This window comes from Puma concolor, chromosome D1, assembly GCF_028749965.1.
Source record: "Puma concolor isolate L17-30 chromosome D1, mPumCon1.1.hap2, whole genome shotgun sequence".
NCBI lineage: Eukaryota > Metazoa > Chordata > Mammalia > Carnivora > Felidae > Puma > Puma concolor.
In genome coordinates, this window is record NC_141676.1 from 56,425,640 (window position 1) to 56,451,167 (window position 25,528).

Consider the following 25,528-nt stretch of genomic DNA (forward strand, 5'->3'; position numbering starts at 1 on the left):
CCTCCCCCAGGAAGCTTAGAAGCGCATGGAAACCGTCCTTCCTTGACCTTTAAGTGAGCAGCAGGTAGATAGTCTCTTAGTACCGCTCAAGACTCGGCCTGACTTGTTGCCCCGCCCCCTGCCGGAGCCTGCGCCGCCGATTGGCTAGGAGCACTTGAGCGGAGGAAGCAGCTGGCTCGCGCGGGGACCGGAGGGAGGGGGAGAGCTGTGAAGATGGCGGCAGTGGTAGAGGTGGAGGTTGGAGGAGGTGCTGCCGGGGAACGGGAGCTAGATGAGGTAAGAAATGTTGAGAGTCAAGGAGAGAAGAGGCTCAGCCTAAACCTGAAGGGAGGGGGAGGAGAGGTTATCGGGAGTGAGGTCCTAGGGGAGGCGGGACCCTGAGAAGGAAGGAGCCAACTGGGGGGCGGGTGCGCGGAGAGGGAAATCGGAGGTAACCTGCACTCCGGCACTGAAAGGCGGTCATGGGGATAGAAGACTTGCAGTAACCTCAAGGGTGGAGATTGAGGACAGGGAGAGAAGCCAAAGAAGTGAGGGCGTTAGATTTGAGATTATTAACTGGGGGTCGTAGGGGTAGGACTGAAGGGCTGAGGGGTAGATTGAGTTGGAGGGGCGTGGACTTCTGCGTGGGAAGGCCGGACTTTCGCTGTAGGAGAAGACCGGTTTGGTTTGGGGTGGGGGTTGGGGACGCACACCAGGGAAGAGTGCTAATCTAGTATTACAGTGTTGAGAGTTATTTTTATGTAAGAACTGTTTTATTTATCATTACACTCTAGGACTTGGTACATAATGTGTCATAAAGTTTTGTGCATCTAATGGAAGAATGAATGATTGTATACCGGAATTCATCGTTTCACTCATTTAACAAACATTATATATGTTTGTGCTGAGTCCTGGGTTAAGTGCTAGAGACATAGGGGCCCTTCCATAGAAGAGCCCACAGCCTAGTGGTGGGGGAGACAGAAGGAAAACTAGTCGTAGCATCAGAGGTATAGTGGTGGCACTGAGAAGAGGGGGCCAGTTCAATTTGAGCTAGGGAAGGCTTCCCAGAGGAGCTGAATCTAATGGGGTAAATGATTCTCTATTTCTGGCTCTTTCTAGACCTCTGAGCTCTTTGAGGGTGAGCTCCTTGAGGGTGTATGTCCCCTTTACCTGTCTAATGGACATTTAACAACTGATGTATTGAATTACCGGTGGTCCTTGAATCACTAGGAGGAAAGAGACATTGAGTTTAAAGGGAATGAAGGGATAGCGCTGAGAAGTAAATAGAAGGTAAGAAAGGAAAGGGAGATTATTGTGAGGCCAAAGGTACATTCATAGCAAGGGTTGCTTATAGCCTTGCATAGGACAGCATATGGACAACTCAGAGGGATAGGAGGAAGGGGGTTGATTGTCAGGGGTCCACCCACCACCAGTGGGATCTCTGAGGGATCAGAATCTAAGAGGCTCTGGCTGTGTATTGGAGGTGGGTGACTGGGGACAATTGGGGGTGAGGCTCAGAGAAAGGGAGTAGAAGTGTACTTGAGAAGCTAAGACTGTTGCTTGGTGGTAGGATGACTTGGTGGATTTGGTTTACTTGATTGGGGTTATTAATGTGGCAGGAAGAGACTGAGAAACTGACAGGTGGTTAGAGCAGGGGGAGATTTTTAAGGAAACATTTTAGACCTATACCTCTCAACCACTAGAGGTGTTTGGATACCACTTGGTTGGTGATATGGGGTGGTTGTGGAAATGACCTCCAAGGCCCCATCCAGTTTTAAGTTTCTGTGATTACGGTTGACTGTGGTTCAGTGAGATATAGTTGAAAGTGCCCTGGAAAAAATAAATACAGTATTGAAGTTATTACGTATGGTTTGTTAGTCATGAGCCCTCCTTTGAGGGAGCCTGATTTCAATTACATATATCAGGGTTCATTGAGATAAAGAGCAAAAAAGAATTGGCAGAGGGGAAAAGAACTTAAAGTTTTGATGTAAGACAGTTTTTATTTTTGCTTCTTCGCTTTTCTTCCCTTACTGTTTTAAGAACTTGAGAGCTTCTAGTTGTATAATATGCTTATACTACAGACTTATTAGAGTGTCGTGGCTAGAGGTCAACTTTATATGTAACCACTAGCATCCATCCCAGAAACTTCTGTTACTTGTTTTATTTACGTAGAAAGATATAATCTGTGGTCTGGAAATTCTGTATGGACTGGTTCTATCTTTTGTGTGTTTGAGAAAATAACTCTGAGAAGCTGGAACAGCTAGTAATCCCTTCAAGCTCCCTTCTCCCAGACAAACAAACACACAAACAAAAACCAGGGGTCTGGTCTGGTAGACTTAGTTTATGTGAGTTTCTACTAAAGTCTACCCAGCTGTCTCTTAGCAGCCTTAGTTAGTGAAAAAGAAGGTGAAATCCATCCTTGTAATTTGCAATTATGGAGGTCTGTGTGTTAAGCACTGGCAATGTAAGACGGGATCTTTACCAACTTAGAGTGTAGGGAAGAGGCATGCAAATAGCTCTACTCTATTAGGTAATTGTTATTATCGGAAGTGTGTAAAAAATTCAGTGGGGCAAGTGGTTGAGTCTGCTAGGAGGAGTCAGTGAAATCCTTATAATAGAGATGAGCTTGAGCTGAAAAAATAAAGGTTGGGTTTACAAAGAAGTAGTGATTTGCATGTGGCATCAGAGTTGCCTTCCTGTAGCTCTTTCTGCTTGGTAAACTACTGTAGGGCCCAAATTATAAAAGGGTAGTGGATAGCCTAACTAAGACACAATTGGTGCTCTTTGCCACTTTTTTGGAAAGATTGCGTATGCTGTGGTTTTGTTCTTCAGGATATTGTACCTGTGTTTTCCAATATCAGATGCCATTAGCGTGATAAGTGGTCTGGAATAGCAACCATCATTCCTTTCCTCTTCTTTTGTCTTTTCATTATTTGTTGAAGTAATTTAGGCTTTGCTAAGTGCTTCTCTAGTTTTGGAGAGGTGTAGAGAAAATAGGGTTTAGGAAATGAGCTACCGATAGAAAAACTTACTATTTATTGAGTCCTTACCGTAAACCAGCTTCTGTTTAAAGCCCTTTACTTGCATTATCTCATTCATTACTAATAGCAGCCCTGTTAGATTAGCTGCACTTTGTACTTGAGGAGACTGAGGCTAGAGAGGTTGAGTAACTTTTCTAGGATTCCAGTTTGTGAGGGAGGGGACGGTGGCAGGGGCTGTGTGCAGATTCCAACCCAGGTCTGCCTACGCTATCCTGAACTCAGCCCATGCTGTACTGAGCACCTTGGTTCCATTTCTCCATTATTTGTGCTATAGGGATAGGTAATTTAAAACTGTATGGTTTTAATGATCTCATGTGAAAATTGATATGGTACATTTGATAAGTGACTGTGATTCAAAAGAGCATTTTGAGTCTCACGTTTGTGATGGTAATTTTATTAGTATTCCCTATTTATTGTCAAGGAAGTTGAGGTTCAGAGTATTTGAGAATGCCGAGGATATTGCAACTACTAAGTGGTATCACTAAGATTTAAACCCATTTTTTTTTTTCCAGATTCCAAAGCATTTGTTTTCCCTCAGTTTAAAGACCTAAACTGCAGGCTCATCTTACCAAAGTAAACTACCCCTTTCTATATATACAAAAGTTTAATCTCCAAATTATGAAGCAGTATTTCATTCTTGAAAGGGGTTAAGTAGGGGTTAACCAGAGGAATATTGGTTTTTCCATATAGGTCCTTTAATTTACTGATAACCTGATTCTGCTAAACCCCTGGTTGGGAGGAGTGATTAGCTTAGTGGTAGTTAGGAAGATGAGAGATGGGTCTAGCCAGCTCAGGGTAGGTATTAAACAGGCTGTGATAACTGGTTAAACTCAGTTCTTGCTCTCAACTTGCCAAACTACATGGTGCTTGAGGATATTAGTAGTATAAAGTATGGGTACCAGATAGTTGGCCCAGAAGCAGACCTACTCCTGGAGCCAGTGAGTTCCTCCTGGAAGGTGTAGCTGGTCAACCATAGAGAGGAATTGGAGGCATCATTTTGACACAGAGACCCAGCTTGAGACCTAAAGTAGAAAAGCACATCAACATCCAATCAGGGCCAGACTGCCTGCCTGGCCAGTGCCTGTGAATTCTGGATGCATCTACTCCCAGTGCTCGTTCATCTGCCAGAATGATGTGACATACAGATCAGTGGGTAGTTTCCAGCTCAAGTTCAAAGCAAGTATCCCAGTCTACAACTAACTTGAGGTATTATTGCCTCAAGTATGTAATTTACCTCATCTGGACCCTGTTTTATTCTTTTTTCTTTTAATGTTTATTTTTGAGAGAGAGAGAGAGAGAGAGAGAGAACAGGGGAGGGGCAGAGAGAGGGAGGCACAGAATCCAAAGTAGGCTCCAAGCTCTGAGCTGTCAGCATAGACAGACATAGAATTCAATGCAGGGCTTGAACTCATGAATTGTGAAATCATGACCTGAGCCGAAGCTGGACACTTAACCAACTGAGCCATCGCCCTGTTTTATTCTTATTAAAAGAGGAAATTGGACTAGATTGGTGGTTTTTAAATCTTTATTTAGCCACAAAAGCCTTTATTTAAACAAAATCTCACTTTGAAACTTTAGGGTACTTAAGGGAACTCAGAACCCCTGATGTGTCTCAAGACATACTTTGAGACACACACAGTTCTCTCTTACTGCCCATTGATTGGATGACCCTACTCTTTTCTTCTTTCAGCCCCTCACATACTTCCTCCTAACCCAGGTCTACCAAAGATTATTTTGTCTGTCTTCCCCACTAGACTCTTAGCTACATTAGAGAGCAGAATTCAAGTCTGTCTTGCTCGTTGTTATAGTCCCTTCCTTCAGCATGCTGCTTAGCATACAGCAGGTACCTGCTAAGTGTTTGATAATTATTATTTTTGAGTAATAGTAATAATAGCTACCAGTTAGTGAATGTTTGTGATATGCCAGCTCCTCTGCTTAGTAGTACATGCTTTTTAATGGAATGTTTACAACATCCCTATAAAAATTGGACTGTTGGACTAAATCGTGTTTAAAACTTTCTGGTTCTAACATATGGTGCATCATGTTTCTGGTTACTGCCAGGTCTTTGTTGATGCTGTCCTGTCTGTATGTTTCAAATCCCACCTGTATTTTAAGGTTCTAGCCCAAGGCTGTCTTGACTTCTGGAACTATTCTGATCTACACTGATGTCTTCTTTGCCTGCCTTTGATAGTTTTCTCTGTGTTCATTTATCAATTCATCAAATTTCTTTTTTTTTTTTTTTAATTTTTTTTTTCAACGTTTATTTATTTTTGGGACAGAGAGAGACAGAGCATGAACGGGGGAGGGGCAGAGAGAGAGGGAGACACAGAATGTGAAACAGGCTCCAGGCTCTGAGCCATCAGCCCAGAGCCTGATGCGGGGCTCGAACTCACGGACCGCGAGATCGTGACCTGGCTGAAGTCGGACGCTTAACCGACTGCGCCACCCAGGCGCCCCTAACCTTGACTTTTTATACAGTCAGAGTTTCATACTTTGGCAGATAGCCTGTCTGCCGAGAATCTTTCCCATTTGGTTTCTCATCTTACCTTTATACCTCCCATCCCCAGCTCACTCTTGTTTTTTGCAAGTCACTTTTTTATTAAGCTTATGTCTTGTTTTTGTTTGTTTGTTTGTTTGTTTGTTTAAGATTTTAAGTAATCTCTACGTCCAATGTGGAGGTCACACTCACAACCCCAAGATCAAGAGTTGCATGCTCCACCAACTGAGCCAGCCAGGTGCCTCCAATTAAGCTTATGTCTTAATAACTCTTCTACTTCCAGAAGGAATTTAAGGTGTTATCTGGTCAATAAAGGGGGATAGGAGAGAGAGAGGAGGAAAACTCCTCTATGTTCTAACTCCTTGAATGCCGGGACTGTCTTTCTCATCTCTATACATTCTTCAGTGCTTTGCCTGGTACTTGGCATGTAGCAGACATCAGTATATTGTGGGTTCGGCTCAGGATGAAAGGAATGTTGATCTAATAGCAAAGCTTAGCTGACACATTTAACTATCTGTTCTGGAAATAACACAATATCACCTGACAGCATTTGCTTATAAACTGCTTTTGAAGCATTTCCATTTTTAATTAATGCCATATTGCGCCTTACCAGTGAGTCATAGGCACACAATCTGAGGATTTGCTCTCTGCCCCATGGTACCTTATATGGATTTCTGTCAGTACTTACCATGTTGTATTGCCCCCCTGATTAGGTGGTGAACTCTGGGAGGGGACAACCGTATCATTTTTTATCTCTGTGTTCCTAGCACCTAATCTCTCACAATGGCTAGCATAGAAATTCAAATGTTTATTGAACTTGAATCTTTTTTTTTTTTTAATGTTTATCTTTATTTTTGAGACAGAGAGAGAGCACAAGCAGGGGAGAGGCAGAGAGGGAGGGAGACACAGAATCAGAAGCAAGCTCCAGGCTCTGAGCTGTCAGCACAGAGCCTGACGTGGGGCTCGAACTCGTCAACTGTGAGATCATGACCTGAGCTGAAGTCGGATGCTCAACCGACTGAGCCACCCAGGCGCCCCTTGAACTTGAATCTTAAAGGGATGTTGAACATCCCCAGTAAGTGATCACTCCCAGTCTGTGTTTAAACCCCTCTAATGGTAGGGAGCTATCTTTTGGGTCATCCTATTACCTCTTTGAATACCTCTGTTGCAGTATTCTTCAAATTGGGCTAGAATTTTTATTTCTGTAGTTTCAGCTTAAAAAAAAATTTTTTTTTAATGTTTATTTATTTTTGAGAGAGGAAGAGAGACAAAGCATGAGTGGGGAAGGGGCAGAGAGAGGGAGACACAGAATTTGAAGCAGGCTCCAGGCTCTGTGCTGACAGCAGAGAGCCCCATGTGGGGCATGAACTCATGAACTGTGAGATCGTGACCTGAGCCAAAGTTCGACGCTTAACTGACTGAGCCACCCAGGTGCCTCTGTAGCTTCATCTTTTTAGTCCTTGTTCCTTTTTCCAGATACTGCTTTTGCAGGATGCAGATGCTTTCTTTGCATCTTTGACCATGGAAGCACATGCAAGCACTGGCACTGCCAGAGGATGCCTCTGAGGAGTGTAGGCTCAATTCACCGGGGACTATTTGTCCTGAAAGCCAACCCACTGTAATCCATCTGATGTCATTCCTTATCTCCACTTTATTTCTTTGTGTTTTTCCTTCTTGAAGTCCTTTGTTATCTCTTTGCTCCTCAGAGAAAAATCTGGTAGGTAAATGTAAACTCATTAGTTCTCTCTAAAGTGCAGCTTTCCCAAGGGGATGCTGAGTTGTGGCCATGGGGCTTTTGGCCCTGGGCAACTAGGGAGAAACTGTGGGGAAAGAAGAAGCAGGGAACTGGAGGCAGAGAGCATAAGCATAAGCCATAAACCAAGGTTTGTGGTCCCTCTGTTCTCCTTCCCCTTTCCCAGTAGGGTGTTCTCAATAACTTAATGTGTCTGTTACTTTTTTTTTTTTTTAATATTTATTTATTTTGAAAGAGAGAAAGAGAACGGGGGAGGGACAGAAAGAGGGAGAGAGGGAATCCCAAGCAGGCTTTGCCCTGTCAGTGCAGAGCCTGACTCAGGGGTCAAATCCCATGAAGCATGAGATCACAACCTGAACTGAGATCAAGAGTTGGACACTCAACTGACTGAGCCACCGAAGCACCCCAATGTGCCTGTTACTTAAGAGGACTCTAGTGACATTTTACTCTCCATTGCCCATTGCTTAACCTCTTCTTGAGTCTGTCAGCACCCTCCAGAAACAGTTTTTTCTCCCTCTATTCTTATGGTAACAATAGCTAATTTTTTAGTGCATACTGTGTACCTGGCACTGTAGTAAGCATTTTACATGACATTAGCTCTATTCTATTTTAATACTATTATTATGTTCAATTTCTACATGAGAAAAACCAAGACACAGCTAAGTAATTTTAATTTATTCAAGATTGCATAGGTTGTAAGTGGAGGTGGGATTTGAACTTGGTGATAGGATTCCATGATCTCTGTTGCTGGTGTACTCTATAACATGGACTCACTGTTTTCAAAATTCACCACATTTTTATTGAACATTTAATTATACCAGATACTTTTTTGGTCTTGGGAACTCCTAAATGGATAATGAGACTATCTCTGCTCCAAAAGAGGTCACAGTCTAGTAGGGAGAGGAAGTGATAATGACATAAAGTATTATGAGTAGAGTTATGCACAAGGTACCACAGGTACATGGATGGAGTGCATAATTGTATTTGGGAGTGTTAGGGAAGACTTCAGAGAGGATAGGACATTGGATTGATTCTTTTTTTTTTTTTTTTATGAGTTTATTTGTTTTGAGAGAGAGAGAGAGAGACAGCCAGAACCAGGGATGGGACAAACAGAGAGAGAGAGTCCCAAGCAGGCTCTGAACCCCCATCACAGAGTCCAACAAGGGGCTCAAACTCTTGAACCTTGAGGTCATGACCAGAGCCAAAATCAAGAGCTGGACCCTCAACCGATGAGTCATCCACATGCCCCATCATTGGGCTGATTCTTGAGGGGTAAAAGTTTACCATGTGAAGGAATGGAAGCATGAAATCTCTAATCCTTAAGCATATTATTCTTCACTAATAAAATATTTGTTGATGATTGCTTTTTGTGCAAGGGGCTATGTTAGGCGCTTGGGTTGAGAGAGAAGATGCTAATTCATGTTTCAAGGAGCTTATAGTTCTGTTAGAAAATGGGACATGTAGTCCAGTTGGAAATGCAGTGGCTATAATTATAAAATAAAAGGTCCAGTGGGGCACCTGGGTGGCTCAGTCAGTTAAGCGTCTGACTTTGGCTTCAGTCATGATCTCATGGTTTGTGGGTTTAAGCCCTGCGTTGGGCTCTGCGCTGACAGCTCAGAGCCTGGAGCCTGCTTCGGATTCTGTGTCTCCCTCCCTCACTTGTGCTCTCTCTCTCTCTCTCAAAAATAAATATATATACTTAAAAAAAAAAGGTCCTAATTACCTTATGAGTAGAAAAAACAAAATACTATGGGGGAAGTAAATCCCTTCTCATTGATAGGGTTAAGGAAGTCTTCTTTGAGAAGGAGCCTTCTGACCTGGACCTTAATGGATGTTCTAAATTTCAGTAGAGAGCATCAGGAATAAAGGCCCCAAGTAAATGTGAAAAAGAAGGATGTATTTGTGGAGATCATCAAGTAGCTGAGGACTAAGTGCTAAATCTAGAAATATAAGTTGGGACCCATACAAGGTTGATTTTGAATGCCAGGCTGAGGAGTTAAGGTATGTTTTAACTCAGTCATCAGTTATTGAGTGCTTATATATGCCAAATACTATGCAAGGAGGACACAAAGATGAACGCCTGGCTCCCATTCTCAGGGGATTAATAGTCATATAGGGGAAGACAGACATGGAAACAAATAATTGTGGTATAGTGTAAGTTGTGTGTTATATACCGTGGTGACACGAAGGAGTGATTAACTCTGCTTAGGGGGATCATTAAAGACTTAACGGAGAAGAAGCTTGCGTTTGTTCTTAAGGATTAAACTTGAGTTCAATAGATAGTCTATGAGGTAGGGAAGAGTGGTCCAGCAAAGTGAAAAGATCTGCAAAGGTTTGGAGGCAGATCCTGGGAACTTTAAGAATTTCTGTAAAACTGAGTACAGGCTAAATGTAAGGGGATAACAATGAGCAGTAAGGTTGGAGAGACCTTTTTAACAATATGCTAAGAAGCTTGGGTTTAAAACATGTTCAGATCTATGTCTCAGAGTGATCAAGTCTGATAGAAGTGTAGAAGCTATTTTGGAGGGATCCAGTTGGGGAAAGAAGAAATTAGTTGGGAGTACTTTGGTAGCTAAGAGATAATGAGGATCTGAGCAGAAGCAAAGGCAGTGAAGGTGGAGAAAAGTGAGCAGCTATAAAAATATCAAGTAACAGTGCTTCCACTTATTTTTGTGTGCTTTTCATTCCTCCCCCTAATTCATTCACTCACGCATTCATGAAGCATTTATTAAATATGTAATCTGGATTGTTAATTCAATCTTTCCTTCCTCAGTACTTGTACCTTCAATATGTCATGCATTTTCCTAGGTCCCAGTAACTCAGCAATGAACAAGACAACGAAGGTCCTTGCTCTTGGGAAGTTTACTTTCTAATGGGGGCATGCAGGTAACAAGTAGCAAACAGGATAACTCCAAATGGTGACAAGTGCTCTGAGGAGTGTAGGGTGATGTGATAGAGAACAACTAGGAAAGGTTATGAACAGCCTATGAGGGGATATTTGAACCAACACTTGAGTGAAGAAGATCTGGCAATTGGAAGATTGGAGGCAATTGGAGGCAGACATGTGTCAAGTGGAGGGAGAAGTATAAATCAGTGGGAATGAGTTAGGCATGTCTTGGGACCAAAGAGAAAGCCAGTGTGTGTGAATCATAGTGAGCAAGGAAAAAATAATACCAGTCAGGTCAGGGAGTTTGGCACAGTCAGATCTGTAAGGCCTCATCGATGCTGCTAAACATGTTGAATTTTCCTGAGAGTACAATGAAAAGATTTTGGATGGTTTGAAAGATAGGAGTGAGGTGAGCTGGTTTGCATTTTTTTTTTAATTTTTTTTTTTAATGTTTATTTCTGAGGCAGAGAGAGACAGAGCATGAGTGGGGGAGGGTCAGAGAGAGAGGGAGACACAGAATCAGAAGCAGGCTCCAGGCTCTGAGCTGGCAGCACAGAGCCCGACGTAGGGCTCGAACTCACAAACCATGAGATCATGACCTGAGCCGAAGTCGGTCACTCAACCGACTGAGCCACCCAGGCGCCCCTGGTTTGCATTTTTAAAACAATCTTTCTGGCTGCTTTGAGGAGAATGCATTGTAAGGGGCATTCAAGAAGAGCTGTTAGGAGATTTGCAGTAGTTCAGGTGAGACCTGATCGTGTTGGGGGTGCGGTAGTATAGGTGATGGGGAGAAGTGGATGAATTTAGAATATGTTTTGAAGTAAAGCCTACAGGACTTGCTGGTGGATTGGATATCAGATAGAAGGGAAGGAAAATAAGCTTGACTTCCAGGTTTTGGGATTTGTTTTGCTTTAAGTAATTGGCAATGCCATGGTTGATGGTATATGTATTGAAATAGGAAGGACCAAAGGAGAAGTCTTAGGTGGGGGAGAAGAAATGTGAAAAATTCTGTTTGGCTATTTTATTTGACATCATCCCCACTGTTTGTTCGAGACTGTTACTCAGTCTCTGTTTATTTCCGAAGCATGTGCTTTGTTTGTGTCTAGTGCTAGGTGTGAAGTAAGAGGGGGATGCTGAACGAGTAAGGCATAACATCCATCTAACATTTATTGAACACATACATTGTACCAGATTACAGGCTAGTTCTTTGAAACAAAGGAAAGTAAGATTCAAGTGATGCTCACACCCAGTTCACATCCAGTAAGATTGCTAAATAGGAGAAAATATTTGCAAATAGTATATCTGATGAAGAACTTACATTCAGGATATATAAAGACCTCTCACAACTCAACAAGAGAGAGATAAATAACCCAATAAGAAACGGACAAATGATCTGAATTGACTTTTCTCCAAAGAAAGTATACAAATGGCCAATAAGTGCCTGAAAAGAAGTTAAATATCATTAGTCATCAGAGAAATGCAAATCAAAACCACAATGAGGGGCGCCTGGATGGCTCAGTCAGTTGAGCGTCCAACTTCAGCTCAGGCCATGATCTCGCCGTTTGTGAGTTTGAGCCCTGCGTCAGACTCTGTGCTGACAGCTTGGAGCCTGGAGCCTGCTTCAGATTCTGTGTCTCCCTGTCTGTCTGCCCCTCCCATGCTCATGCTCTGTCTCTCTCTGTCTCTCAATAATAAATAAACATTAAAAAAATATTTTTTTTAAAAACACAATGACATACCACTTCATACTCACCATGATACTATAATAAAAAAAGACATAATAACAAGTGTTGTCAAAGAGGTGGAGGTACTGGCACCTTCATGCACTGCTAGTAGAAATGTAAAGGGGTGCAACTGCTGTGGAAAACAGTTTCATGGTTCCTCAAAAGGTTAAGCATAGAAGTACCATATGACCCAGCAATTCCTCTCCTAAGATATATACTTTAGAAATAAAAACATGTGTCCACACAAAAGCTTGTACACAAATGTTCTTAGCAATATTTTCATAATAGCCCAAAAATAGAAACAACCAAAATGTCCCTCAATTGCTGAATGGATGAATAAAATGTATATCCATATGGTGGAATATTACTTGGCGAGAAAAAGGAGTGAGCTACTGATACATGCTAGAGCATGGATGATCCTTAAAACATTATGGTGTCTGAAAGAAGCCAGTCAGAACTGCATTTTGTATGGTTTCATTTATATGAAAGGTCCAAAAGAGGCAAATCTATAGAGAAATAAAGTAGATTAGTGGTTGATTAGGTCTGGGGTGTTGCAGATGAGATGAACATGAGGTTTGTTTTTAAAGTGATAGAAATGATTTAAAATAAGATGGTTGCACGGGGGTACCTGGGTAGCTCAGTTGGTTAAGTGTCTGACTCTTGGTTTCAGATCAGGTTTTGATCTCACAGTTCGTAAGTTCAAGCCCCACATCAGGCTCTGTGCTGACACAGTGCAGCCTATTGGGATTCTCTCTCTCCTTCTCTCTTAGCCCCTCCCCCCATTTGCTCTCTGTCTCTCTCTCAAAATAAAACTAAAGTTAAAATTAAAAAATAGATTAAAAAAGATGGTTGCACAACCCTGTAAATATACGAACAGTCATTCAATTGTCCACCTAAAATGGATGCTGTTCCTCAACAAAGCTTTTAAAAAAAGAAAAGATCCTTGACCTGAAGATGATTAGAGTTTAGTTATGGAAACAGACTCAGAAACAAGTATAAAAAGTAATAAATGTGACCTTGGAGATAATGTACAAATTGCAAATTTCTGCAGAAGAGGAACACTTCACCTGAGGAAATCTATTAGACTCTTAAGTATCTTGAGAGTGAGAGCTGTTATTTATTATTGTATTTCCAGTCTAGAGTTCAACATATGCTCACCTAACAGTTGTTGAATGCAGTGTGAATGTATAAAGTTGGAGAATATCTTTTGAAGGAGGTAATACTTGAACTGCATCTTTGAGAGTGAATAGAGATGGACAGTGAAGATGAGGAAAGAATTCTAAGGAGAGAAGATGGCACTGGCCAAAGCACCAAGGTATAAAAGGGAAGAGCATGTTAGAATGGTAGGCGGTTCATTCCTGGATTGTGGCTGGAGTACAAGCCATTTGGGGGAGACTGGTGAGATAAATAGCTGGTTGGACCAGATTATGAAGTACCTTATATGTCATACAAAGGAGTTTGGGCTTTAATCCAAAGACAATAGAAAGTCATTAAGGTCTCTTTAAGTAGGGGGCTGATATACTCAGTTGTGTGTCTAATAAAGATTACTGTGGCTGCTCTTATGTTATGAATCTATTCTGGCAAGATTAGAGTCAGGGAGATGATCTTGGAGGTCACTACAATATCCTAGGGAAGAGCAAGGGATAAAGTCTGAACTTTAAGAGGTGTGGCAATGAAAAATTCAAGGGAAATTCCATAGGTGGCTAGATGTGGCTAGCAAGTAAAGGCTTTAAGGAGTTTGTAGGAAGGATAGTTCTGCTCTGGAAGGGTTTCTGGAAGAGGTGGCATATGGATTGGGTTTTAAAAGAATAGGTAGAAAGGTTTAGAGTATGTAGGAGGCTGGAATGCGTGTAGGAAAGAGTGAGAGAGGGAGGAGGCTAGTCTGAGAAGTATGAATTTGATGGGAAAGGAATTTAAGAACCAAAGAATGATAGGTGCCCCCAAGTTTGATAATTGTTGAATGAGAAAGAGGTCATTAAACTATTCCTTCTACTTTTATATATATTTGAAAAGTTTCACTGAAAAAGCTTCCCAACTCAGCTGGCCTGCAAGATATACTTTCTGGTGATGGTAGGAGGGGTGGGGGTGATGAGCAGATAGCAGCCATAGCAGTTGTTACAACCAATACCTACTTCCACTTTCTTGCTCAAAGTGTGCTGTCTATATCAGGCCTTACAGTTTGCCTAAGTAGATCCAATGTCTGCATGATTTCCAGCTGATTTATGAGGTCTGTTTTAAAAGTGAGGTAGTTGCACTTTGATTTATTGGCTGAATTCTTGACAAGGCTATGGAGTTTAAGAAGATTGTGAATGAGAGGAGAATGGAGAGCTACAAATATAGAGAGCCTGTGTGAACCTTGGTATTTCACTTGTCCTAATCACCCAGCAGACCAGCGCATCTGTCCCTACAAGATAGAAGAGGCAGCCCTCCTGGTATGTTGTATTCATATCAGGTTCAGGAGCTAGCTAATACCTCTTTTCTCTGCACTTAAGTAGCACTTTGTTTAAATGTCAGTGGTTGTCCTTATCATACTATGTTATGTTTAATAGTCTGTTGTGTCCTGTCTCCTCCTCCTCCCCCCCTCCCCCCCCCCCCCCCCCGACTGAATACCTCAAGGGCAAAGGTTGGGCTCATTCGTCTCTAGTTTTTGCGAGTTTTTGCGAAAGAATGAAGTCTTTAGCTGCATGGTTAATCCGTCTCTAACTTGAAAGGATCAACTGAGACCTCTGAAATACCAAGTTTGTCCTGGTGGATGGGGTTCCAGAGGTTAGGGCCCTTTACAGTTAGCAGGTACTTGAAGCAAGGACAAGAAGCCATCCCCTGGTGATGGATATTCCTGATGCATGCCTGTGGTAATCATTTGTTAAAGTTTCATTGATGTAATTTGGTAGCATCCTGTTAAATTACAGCTCCCCACACTGAAGGCATTTTGTTTTTAGTTGTATGGTAACTAAAGGAAACTGTGGCAGTTTGGAAAGTCAAAATATTAGAGCTGACTCTGAAGCTTTGGAGTTAGATTTGGTAGAATTATTACAGCATTTTAGCTTTAAAGGACCTCAAAAATCACCTAAACCAACCCCCTCATTGTATATATGGGGAAATTGAGTCACTGAGGAAGTTTCCTATTCATTGACATATAGCACCTGTGGTGACATATCCACCTGTGGTGGATTAGTAGGACCTACAAATGTTTTTCTCTTCACTGAGAAAGGTAGTTGTTGCCCTAAAGCCATTTCTTGGGGTGAAAAGTGGGAATGAGATAAAACCCAAGGAAATAAGACCTACCACATGGGCTAAGTATAACGGCTGTCTCACCCAGCATGTTCTCTTGTTGTTGGAAACCTTTTGGGGGAAGCGAGTATCTACAATGTAGTCAACAAAACAATCTCCTTTTTCACTTTCTTCTCTTTTCCTGCTTTATTTTCCTTCATAACACTACCAGAATTTATTTTATATATATATATACATATATATATATATATGTATATATATATACACATATATATATTCACATATATGTACATATATACGTATACATGTGTGTGTGTGTATATATGCTTATATGTGTTTATTATCTGTCTTCTTATTAGAAGTTAAGTTTTATAAAGGAATAGACTTTGTTTTATGCTTGTCTTTTGATTGAATGAATGAATAAACATTTATTGGCTACTTTCAAGATGCCAGCTATGTGCTTCCCATGACTTTGGTGTTTGCAGGTCAATGACATGTCTTTTTTGGGGTATGATCATTCATGAATGTATCTGAACCTTTTTTGAACACAGAATACACATTATTGTCAAGTGATTTTTCAGTGACTTTATAGTGCTCATACCAGTGGAGTGAGGTTACCTTTTATTGTGGATTTAGGCAGTGTGTAAGATTTAGTGTGAACTTCAAACTCAGGCTGATTGATCAGATAGCCTCAATAGAGGAGAAAATCTTACAAGCAGTAGAGCAAAGACTTGGCAGCTGGGGAGAAAACACTTGGTCCATAGCTATGGGGTTACAGCAGGACCCACAACTGACTTATCCATTAGGGACAGTGCCCAGGGACCCACAAAAATGTCTTAATTTCCTTTAATAATAAGAAAAAAATGAATACAGTCCAGCTTGGATTATACATCTTTATAGTAATGCAGTCATAAAATATATTTTTCTTGTGCAGGGGTCATGCTACTCTTCTCTGTATTCCAGTTTCAGTATATGTGCTGCTGAAGTGAGCATTTTTAAATATTTTTTTTTAATGGAGGAAGGAGCCCACAAAGGCAGAAGTACTTGGGGCCCATGACAATCATAATGTGACTGTAGGAGGACTTTGTGACTAGTCATTGATTTGGTCATTTGAGGCCCTAAGCTCTGTCTCTGATTTCTCCCATAAGCTCTGTGACCCTTTCCCCATCACTCTTGGCAACTATGATATTCAGTGAGTCATTACTCTCCTTTATATCTTATCTGTGCCTTCTGTAGAGTGGAAACAATTGTGCTCCCTGGGCTAAGTAAATTCATACTTTTAAAACAGCCTAATTATTTTATTTTTTATCTGTCTTCTCAACGGCAAGAAAAAAGTCTGGTTCATCTGTACATCCCCATGCCTAGCCCTGGACCTGCACATTTAGAACAGGAGTACCTCAAATGAGAATTGAATAAATGAATAAATGTCTCAGATCTCACAGATAGCTTTGAGGCCTTATTTGTTTGCTTATTTTTTTACTTATTTATTTATGGTATTATATACAGTTCTTCAGCTATCTTTTGGACTTTTCTGAGGTTCTGTCAGCAAAGTTTATAGAGCTGTGGGGACACTTGAGAAAATGATGTGGAAAACAAGGGTGTTGCACCATCTTCCAGAATTAAGAGCCAGTGTGAAGAATTAGGTGCACATTGGGAATGAATTGTCCTTTCAACAAATGGTGCTGAGACAGTTAGCTAGCCACATGTAAAAGAATGAAGTTGACTCCTATCTCATACCATATAAAAAAATTAACTCAAAATATGGACCAGTGACCTAAATATAAATAAAACTATAAAAATTTTAGAAGAAAACATAGTCATAAATCATGACCAAATCATGAAATCTTCTTAGATATGATACCAAAAGCATAAGCAGTTAAAGAAAAAGTAAATAAGTTGGACTTACCAAAGTGAGAAACTTTTGTGTTGCAAAGGATGCTATCAAGAAAGTAAAAAGACACACCACAGAATGGGAGACAATATTTGGAAGTCATATATCAGATAAGAGACTTATCTGACTTATAAGTCATACATCAGATAAGTATCCAGAAAATATATAAAGAACTTTTACAGCCCAACAATAAAAATATAAATAATTCAGGGGCTCCTGGATAGCTTAGTCCAATTCTTGGTTTCAGCTCAGGTCATGGTATCACGGTTCGTGAGTTCAGGCTTCGCATCGGGCTCTATGCTGACAGTGTGGACTCTGCTTGGAATTCTCTCTCTCTGTTCCTCCCATACTCTCTTTCTCAAAATAAATAAACTTAAACATATATGTGTATATGAACACGCACACGCGCGCACACACACACATAATTCTGGGGTGCCTGGGTGGCTCAGTTGGTTACATGTCTGACTCTTGATTTTAGCTCAGGTCATGATCTCAAGGTTCATGGGTTCGAGCCCTGAGTTGGGTTCTGTGCTGATGTCATGGAGCCTGCTTGGGGTTCTCTCTCCGTCTCTCTGCCCCTCTCCTGCTCACATGTGCGCACTCTCTCTCAAATAAGCTTAAAAAAATGCACCAACTGAAAGATTGTCATAGTGGATGAAAAAAAAGATCTGCTATATATTGCCTACAAGAAGCCCCTTTTTTTTTTTTTAATTTTTTTTTTTCAACGTTTTTTTATTATTTATTTTTGGGACAGAGAGAGACAGAGCATGAACGGGGGAGGGGCAGAGAGAGAGGGAGACACAGAATCGGAAACAGGCTCCAGGCTCCGAGCCATCAGCCCAGAGCCCGACGCGGGGCTCGAACTCACGGACCGCGAGATCGTGACCTGGCTGAAGTTGGACGCTTAACCGACTGCGCCACCCAGGCGCCCCAAGAAGCCCCTTTTTAAGTAAAAGGATACATATAAAATTAAATGAATAAAGAGAGATATAGCATACTAATACTAATCAAAAGAAGGTAAGACTAGCTATATTAATTTCAGACAGAGCAGACCTCAGAGCAAGGAAAGTTATTGGGGATCAAGAGGGGCATTATGTAGTGATAAAAGTCCATCCTCCAAGAAGACGTAACAGTCCTCAATGTTATATACCTAACAGCAGCGTGTCAAAACATGTGAAGTGAAAGCTGATAGAACTGCAACCGGAAGTAGACAAATCCAGATTATAGTTACAGGGCTTAGCATTCCTCTGTCAGAAATGGACAGATTCAGGGGCGCCTGGGTGGCGCAGTCGGTTGAGTGTCCGACTTCAGCCAGGTCACGATCTCGCGGTCCGTGAGTTCGAGCCCCGCGTCGGGCTCTGGGCTGATGGCTCAGAGCCTGGACCCTGTTTCTGATTCTGTGTCTCCCTCTCTCTCTGCCCCTCCCCCGTTCATGCTCTGTCTCTCTCTGTCCCAAAAATAAAAAAAAATAAAAAAAAAAGAAATGGACAGATTCAGCCATCAGAAAGTCTGTAAGTACATAGCTAAATTCAGTTAACACTATCAATCAACTGGATATAATGGACATCTGTAGACTGCTTCATTTAACAACAGCAGAATAGATTGACCTTCTCAAGTTTTCATGAAACATTCACCAAGGTAGACCACAAAGTTTCTATAAAACACAACAAATTTAAAAGAATAGGAACACATTGTCAGAGCACAGTGGAATTCAGCTAGAATTCAAGAAGAGAAAGAAAATCCACAAATACTTGGGGTGCCTGGCTGGCTCAGTTAACCATCTGACTTCAGCTCAGGTCATGATCTCACAGTTTATGAGTTCGAGCCCTGCATCAGTCTCTGTGCTGACAGCTTGGAGCCTGGAACCTGCTCCAGATTCTGCATTTCCCTCCCTCTCTCTACCCCTCCCTCTCTTGTGCTTTCTCTCTCTCAAAAAATAAACATTAAAAAAAATCCACAAATATTTGAAGATTACACAACACACTTCTAAATAACACATGGATCGAAGAAGAAATCTCAGGAGAAATTTAAGTATATTTGAACTAAATGAAAATGGAAACTCAACTTACCAAAATTTGTGGGATGCAGTAAAAGGAAAGAAAGATCTAGAGGAAAGAAAGATCTAGAATCAATCACCTATGGATTCATCTTTGGAACCTAGAAAAAAGTGCTAATTAAAACCAAAGTAAGCAGGAGAAAAGAAATAATGAAAAACAGGATAGAAATCAATGAATTGAAAATAGGAAATCAGTAGAGAAGATCAACAAAATCAAAATCTGATTCTTTGAAAAAATTGATACAACTGGTAGGTCTGTAACCAGGCTAACTATGAAAAAAAGAGGACACAAGTTACTAGTATTATAAATGAATGAGGGGACAATTCAAGAAAGTACAGACCAATGTCTCTTACGAACATCAATTTAAAAACCATCAATAAAATATTAACAAATCTGACAGTGTATAAAAAGAATCATACACCATGACCGAGTGGGATTTATCCCACGTGTGCAAGTTGATTCAGTGTTTGAGAATCATTTAATGTAATCCATCACATTGATAGGCTAAAGAAGAAAAATTACATAAATAATAGATACAGAAAAAACTCTTGACAAAATCCCATACCCATTTAAGATAAAAATTCTCAGTGGCACAAGAACAGATACTCAGATCAATGGAAGAGAATAGAGAACCCAGAAATGGACTCACAAACGTATGGCCAGCTAATCTTTGACAAAGCAGGAAAGAATATCCAGTGGAATAAAGACAGTCTCTTCAGCAAGTGGTGCTGGGAAAACTGGACAGCGACATTCAGAAGAATGAACCTGGACCACTTTCTTACACCATACACAAAAATAAACTCAAAATGGATGAAAGACCTCAATGTAAGACAGGAAGCCATCAAAATTCTCAAGGAGAAAGCAGGATCTTGCCTGCAGCAACTTCTTACTCAACACGTCTCTAGAGGCAAGGGAAACAAAAGCAAAAATGAACTACTGGGACCTCATCAAAATAAAAAGCTTCTGCACAGCAAAGGAAACAATCAGCAAAACTAAAAGGCAACCGACAGAATGGGAGAAGATATTTGCAAATGACATATCAGATAAAGGGTTAGTATCCAAAATCTATAAAGAATTTATCAAACTCAACACCCAAAAAACAATCCAGTGAAGAAATGGGTGAAAGACATGAATAGACACTTCTTCAAGGAAGACATCCAGATGGCCAACCGACACATGAAAAAATGCTCAACATCACTCATCATCAGGGAAATACAAATCAAAACCACAATGAGATACCACCTCACACCTGTCAGAATGACTAACATTAACAACTCAGGCAGCAACAGATGTTGGCGAGAATGTGGAGAAAGAGGATCTCTTTTGCATTGTTGGTGGCAATGCAAGCTGGTGCAGCCACTCTGGAAAACAGTATGGAGGTTCCTCAAAAAACTAAAAATAGAACTACCTTGTGACCCAGCAAATGCACTACTAGACATTTATCCAAGGGATACAGGTGTGCTGTTTTGAAGGGACACATGCACCCCCATGTTTATAGCAGCACTATCAACAAGAGCCAAAGTGTGGAAAGAGCCCAAATGTCCATCGATGGCTGAATGGATAAAGAAGATGTGGTATATATATACAATGGAGTATTACTCGGCAATCCAAAAGAATGAAATCTTGGCCATTTGCAACTACATGAATGGAACTGGAGGGTATTATGCTAAGTGAAATTAGGCAGAGAAAGACAAAAATCAACAGATGAACATAAGGGAAGGGAAACAAAGATAATATAAAAACAGGGAGGGTGACAAAATAGAAGAGACTCATAAATATGGAGAACAAACTGAGGGTTACTGGAGTGGTTGTGGGAGTAGGAGATGGTCTAAATGGTTAAGGGGCACTAAAGAATCTACTCCTGAAATCATTGTTGCAGTATATGCTAACTAATTTGGATGTAAATTTTAAAAAATTAAAAAATCTGCATCTACAGAAAAAAAGATAAAAATTCTCAGAAAACTAAAAATAGAGAGTAACTTCATCAAATTGATAAAGAATATCTACAAAAAAATTTGCAGCTAACATCATACTTGATGGTGAGAAACTTGAAGCTTTCCCAGTAAGGTTAAGAGCAACGTAAATGGTGTCTCCTCTCACCATGCTTTTCAACATCATACTGTATGGAAGGCCTAGCTAATACAGTAAGACAAGGGAGTAAAATGTATACAGATTTGGAGGGAAGAAATAAAACCATCTTTGTTCACAGATGACATAACTATGTAGAAAATCCAAAAATGTCAACAAAAAATCTGGAACTATTATAGCAAGGTTTCAGGATGATATAAATCCAGCAAGGTTAATATAAAAAGAGCCAATTGCTTTCATATATATATATATATATATATATATATATATATATATATATATATATATATATATATATCAGCAACGAACAAGTGGAATTTGAAATTAAAGACACAATACCGGTGCGTCTGAGTGGCTCAGTTGGTTGGGAGGCAGACTTCAGCTCAGGTCATGATCTCACGGGTTCGTGAGTTCGAGGCCCATGTCGGGCTCTGTGCTGATGGCTCAGAGCCTGAAGCCTTCTTCAGATTCGCTGTCTCCCTCTCTCTCTGCTCCTCCCCCTCTCATGCTCTGTCTCTCTCTGTCTCTCAGAAATAAATAAACGTTAAAATTAAAAAGAAAAAATACCATTTACTTTAGCTCCATGAAAATGACATCCTAGCATAAATACTAGTATAAATCTAGCAAAATGTTTATAGGATCTATATGAGAAAAACTATGAAGCTCTGATCAAAATATTAAAGAAGAACTATTTAAATGGAGTGATATTCCACGTTTAGGTATAGGAAGATTCAATGTTGTCAAGATGTCAGTTCTTCCCAGCTTGATTTACAGATTTAGTGCAATGCCTGTCAGAATCCCAGCAAGTTACCTTGTGGATATTGACAAGCTGATTCTAAACTTTATATGGAGAGGCAAAAGACCCAGAATAGCCAATACAGTATTAAAGGAGAATAACAAAATTAAACACACTATTATCCACACAGTTGTTTATAGCAGCTTTATTCGTAGTTGCCAAATGTTAGAAGTAACCAAGATATCCTTCAGTAGGTGAGTGGATAAATAAACTGTGGTACATCCAGACAATGGAATATTATTCATTAAGAAGAAATGAGCAATCAAACCATGAAAAAACAGAGGAGTCTTAAATGCATATTACTAAGTGAAAGAAGCCAATGTAAAAAGGCTACATATGATTTTAACTATATGACACTCTAGAAAAGGCAAAACCATAGAGACAGTAAAAAGATACGTATTTGCTAGGGATTAGGGGAGGATGGAATGATAAATAAGCAGAACACAGAATTTTTAGGACAGTGAAACTACTCTGTATGATACTTGAATGTTGTGTGCATGTCCTTATAGGTTATATGTTTGTTAAGGTAAACAACTTTGGGTGAAATGATGTGTCAGTGTAGATTCATCAGTTGGGACAAATGTACTACTCTGGTGGGGGATGTTGATAATGGGGGAGGCTATGTGTATTTGGGTGGAGGGGATATATGGCATACTCTGTATTTTTTGTTCAGTTTTGCCGTGAGCCTAAAAATCCTCCAAAAAAGTCTATTTTTTTTTTTTAACGTTTATTTATTTTTGAGACAGAGAGAGACACAGCATGAACGGGGGAGGGGCAGAGAGAGAGGGAAACACAGAATTGGAAGCAGGCTCCAGGCTCTGAGCCATCAGCCCAGAGCCCGACGCGGGGCTCGAACTCGCGGACCGCGAGATCGTGACCTGAGCCGAAGTCGGACGCTTAACCGACTGAGCCACCCAGGCGCCCCCAAAAAAGTCTATTTTTAAAAAAGGGACAAAGGTCTGAATAAACTTTTCTCCAAAGTTAGGATATATAAATGGCCAATAAACATATGAAAAGATGCTCAGCGTCATTATCCATTAGGGAAATGCAAAATTGAAATCACATAGCGAAACCATTTCCCACCCACTTGGATGCATTTATGAAAAAGAGAATAACAAGTATTGTTGAGGATGTGAAGAAATTGGAACGTTCACGCAGTGCTGGTGGGAATGTAAAATGGTGCAGCTGCTGTGGAAAACAGTTTGGCAGTTCTTCAAAAGGTTAAGCATAGAGTTACCATATGACCTAACAGTTTCACTCCTAGGTATATATCCTCAAGAGAAATAAAAACATGTCTACACAAAAGCTTGTAAATGAATGTCGTAACAGCATTATTTAAAAAAAATTTTTTTTTTTAACGTTTATTTATTTTTTTGGGACAGAGAGAGACAGAGCATGAACGGGGGAGGGGCAGAGAGAGAGGGAGACACAGAATCAGAAACAGGGTCCAGGCTCTGAGCCATCAGCCCAGAGCCCGACGCGGGGCTCGAACTCACGGACCGCGAGATCGTGACCTGGCTGAAGTCGGACGCTTAACCGACTGCGCCACCCAGGCGCCCCAACAGCATTATTTTTAATAGCCAGAAAGTATAAACAACCCAAATGTCCATTAACTGTTGAGTGGATAGATATAATGTAGTATATGCATACAGTGCAGTGTTATTTGGCAATAAAAAGGAATTAACTACAATACATGCTACAACCTGATGAACATTGAAAACATGCTAAGTGAAAGAAGCCAATCTCAAAAGACCACATACTGTATGATCCCATTTTTATGAAATGTCTAGAATAGGCAATCTATAGATAGAGACAGAAAGTAAATGAGTGTCTTCTTGGGCTGGGGGAGGATGGAGAGTGACTGCTAACTGGTATGTGGTTTCTTCTTGTGGTGGTAAAATGTTTCAAACTTACACAATGGTGATGGTGGCACAACTCTGTGAATATACCGAAAAGGACTGTGGATGAATTTATGGTATGTGAATTAGATCTCAGAAAAGTTGTTATTAGAATAATCAGGTGCATAGAAGTATATGTCTTTGGACACATTGTGGAATGTGAGTGCTGGGATGCAATAGCAGCAGTAGCAATGCTTTAATGGGCGTATGAATTATCTGGCTATCTTATTAAGTGTAGATTCTGATTCAGGAAGTCTGGGATGGAGTCTTGAGATTCTGTTTCTTAATAACCTTTCACAGTGCTGATGCTGCTGGACTATGCCCCATGCTTAGCAAGGCAGTAGAGGATATTTGTTTCTTCATTGAATGGGGTCAGTCTAAAGAGCCTTCCTGGAGCCAGGAGGATTTGGCCAGCATTTTGTACCAAGGCAGAATTGGTTTGGTGGAACAGAGGGCATTAATGGACAAAGTAACCAGCCTGTGTAAAGACTCAGAGACCAGAGGGAATCTGATACTTGAGGGGGTGGAACAGGAGGCCTATTTGTGGGGTTACATGGGTGGGTCCCTGAGTCTTTTACACCTGACCATTTTCCATTTTTATGAAATTTTCTCTTGCCCTCTGCCTGACATTTTGGTTTATTCTTTCAAATCTGGACTTAGGTAGATTGGCATAACTAGGTGCCTTGTGAGCTTCTAGGAGGGGGGTGATTGGTTGGCAAGAAAACATTCTGTATGTGGGTCTTGGGAGTTGGATGTGAGCCCATCAATCAGTAACCATGCCTAGAGAGCCTCCCTAGTTAGCTAACCTGAGCTCTGGACAGGGCACAATCAAGACTGTCTTCTTGGACCCAGATGAATAAACTCATTAATGAGGGAGCAAATAAAACTGTATTTCCAGATGGTACAGGTTAATTGTAGTTTAGAGCTTTCCTTGTCTTTCCACTTGCACTTGAAGACCAGTTTGTATGTAATGTAAATAATCACTTGGTTCAGGAGGCAAATATTAAAGCCAAATCATATCTTTACTCTTAGGATTCACAGTACTCCATGAAGTGCTAAATGGTCCTGTAAGTCCAAGTCCAATCTCAGCCTTAGTGTTTGCCTTTCTGAGCTGTTTTCTCTGAGGCTCTGAAAGCATTACTGTTCTGTGCTTCACCAGCATTTGGTTCCCCAGCCTCTCCTGTTACTTTATAAAGTACTTCCACTCTCCCAGGAGGAAAGGCAATGAAATCGCATGGTGATCTGGAATGTTCTTACGTTCACAGCCCCACAATGAAATCAGAAGTCTTATTCTTTATTTTCCAGATGGAGAGACAGTATAGACTATATGGACAGTAGCATGCTTGACCACTATCTCATGGAGAGGCACCCCTGTGTCTGGCCTAGTTCTTTGGATCTTCCTTAGTTTTTCCTTCAATAGACTTGTCTGGCTTCTTTGAACATGTAGTTATGTTGTCTTGGTTTTGTCTTGTCTTGTTTTGTTTTGACATAGAGTTTTTTAAACATGATTTTCTGGGTGCTTCCTGGTGTCAAATGAATACTTCTTTCCCAGATGCTTATTAAGTACTTTTCAAGTGTTTGTTTATACTCCCATTTAAGCATCTCCAGGTAAGGTGCTGGTTTGTCAGCATACTTATTATCATATTGTAGAGAATTGTGTTCAATTCCTTTAGTACTCACTGAGTG

The 25,528-nt window shown here is 40.7% G+C and overlaps 1 protein-coding gene and 1 non-coding gene across 4 annotated transcripts in view; one reads left to right on the forward strand and one right to left on the reverse strand.

The window, feature by feature from the left end:
* The window catches only part of RNF121 (ring finger protein 121), an 81,202-nt gene that overhangs the window by 400 nt on the left and 55,274 nt on the right, over window positions 1–25,528 (forward strand). Inside the window, exon 1 of one of the 3 annotated variants that reach the window (XM_086678195.1) lies at window positions 160–276. The exons of the other annotated variants lie outside the window; for them this stretch is intronic. Within the exon in view, the coding sequence (XP_086534321.1) occupies window positions 214–276 (63 nt within the window). The 5' untranslated portion in view covers window positions 160–213. Of the gene's footprint in view, window positions 1–159; window positions 277–25,528 lie in introns of those variants that run through there. 3 annotated transcript variants of the gene reach the window in all.
* On the reverse strand, window positions 16,001–16,105 carry LOC112866206 (U6 spliceosomal RNA). The gene has a single exon (XR_003224066.1). It is a non-coding gene; the product is annotated as a U6 spliceosomal RNA (small nuclear RNA).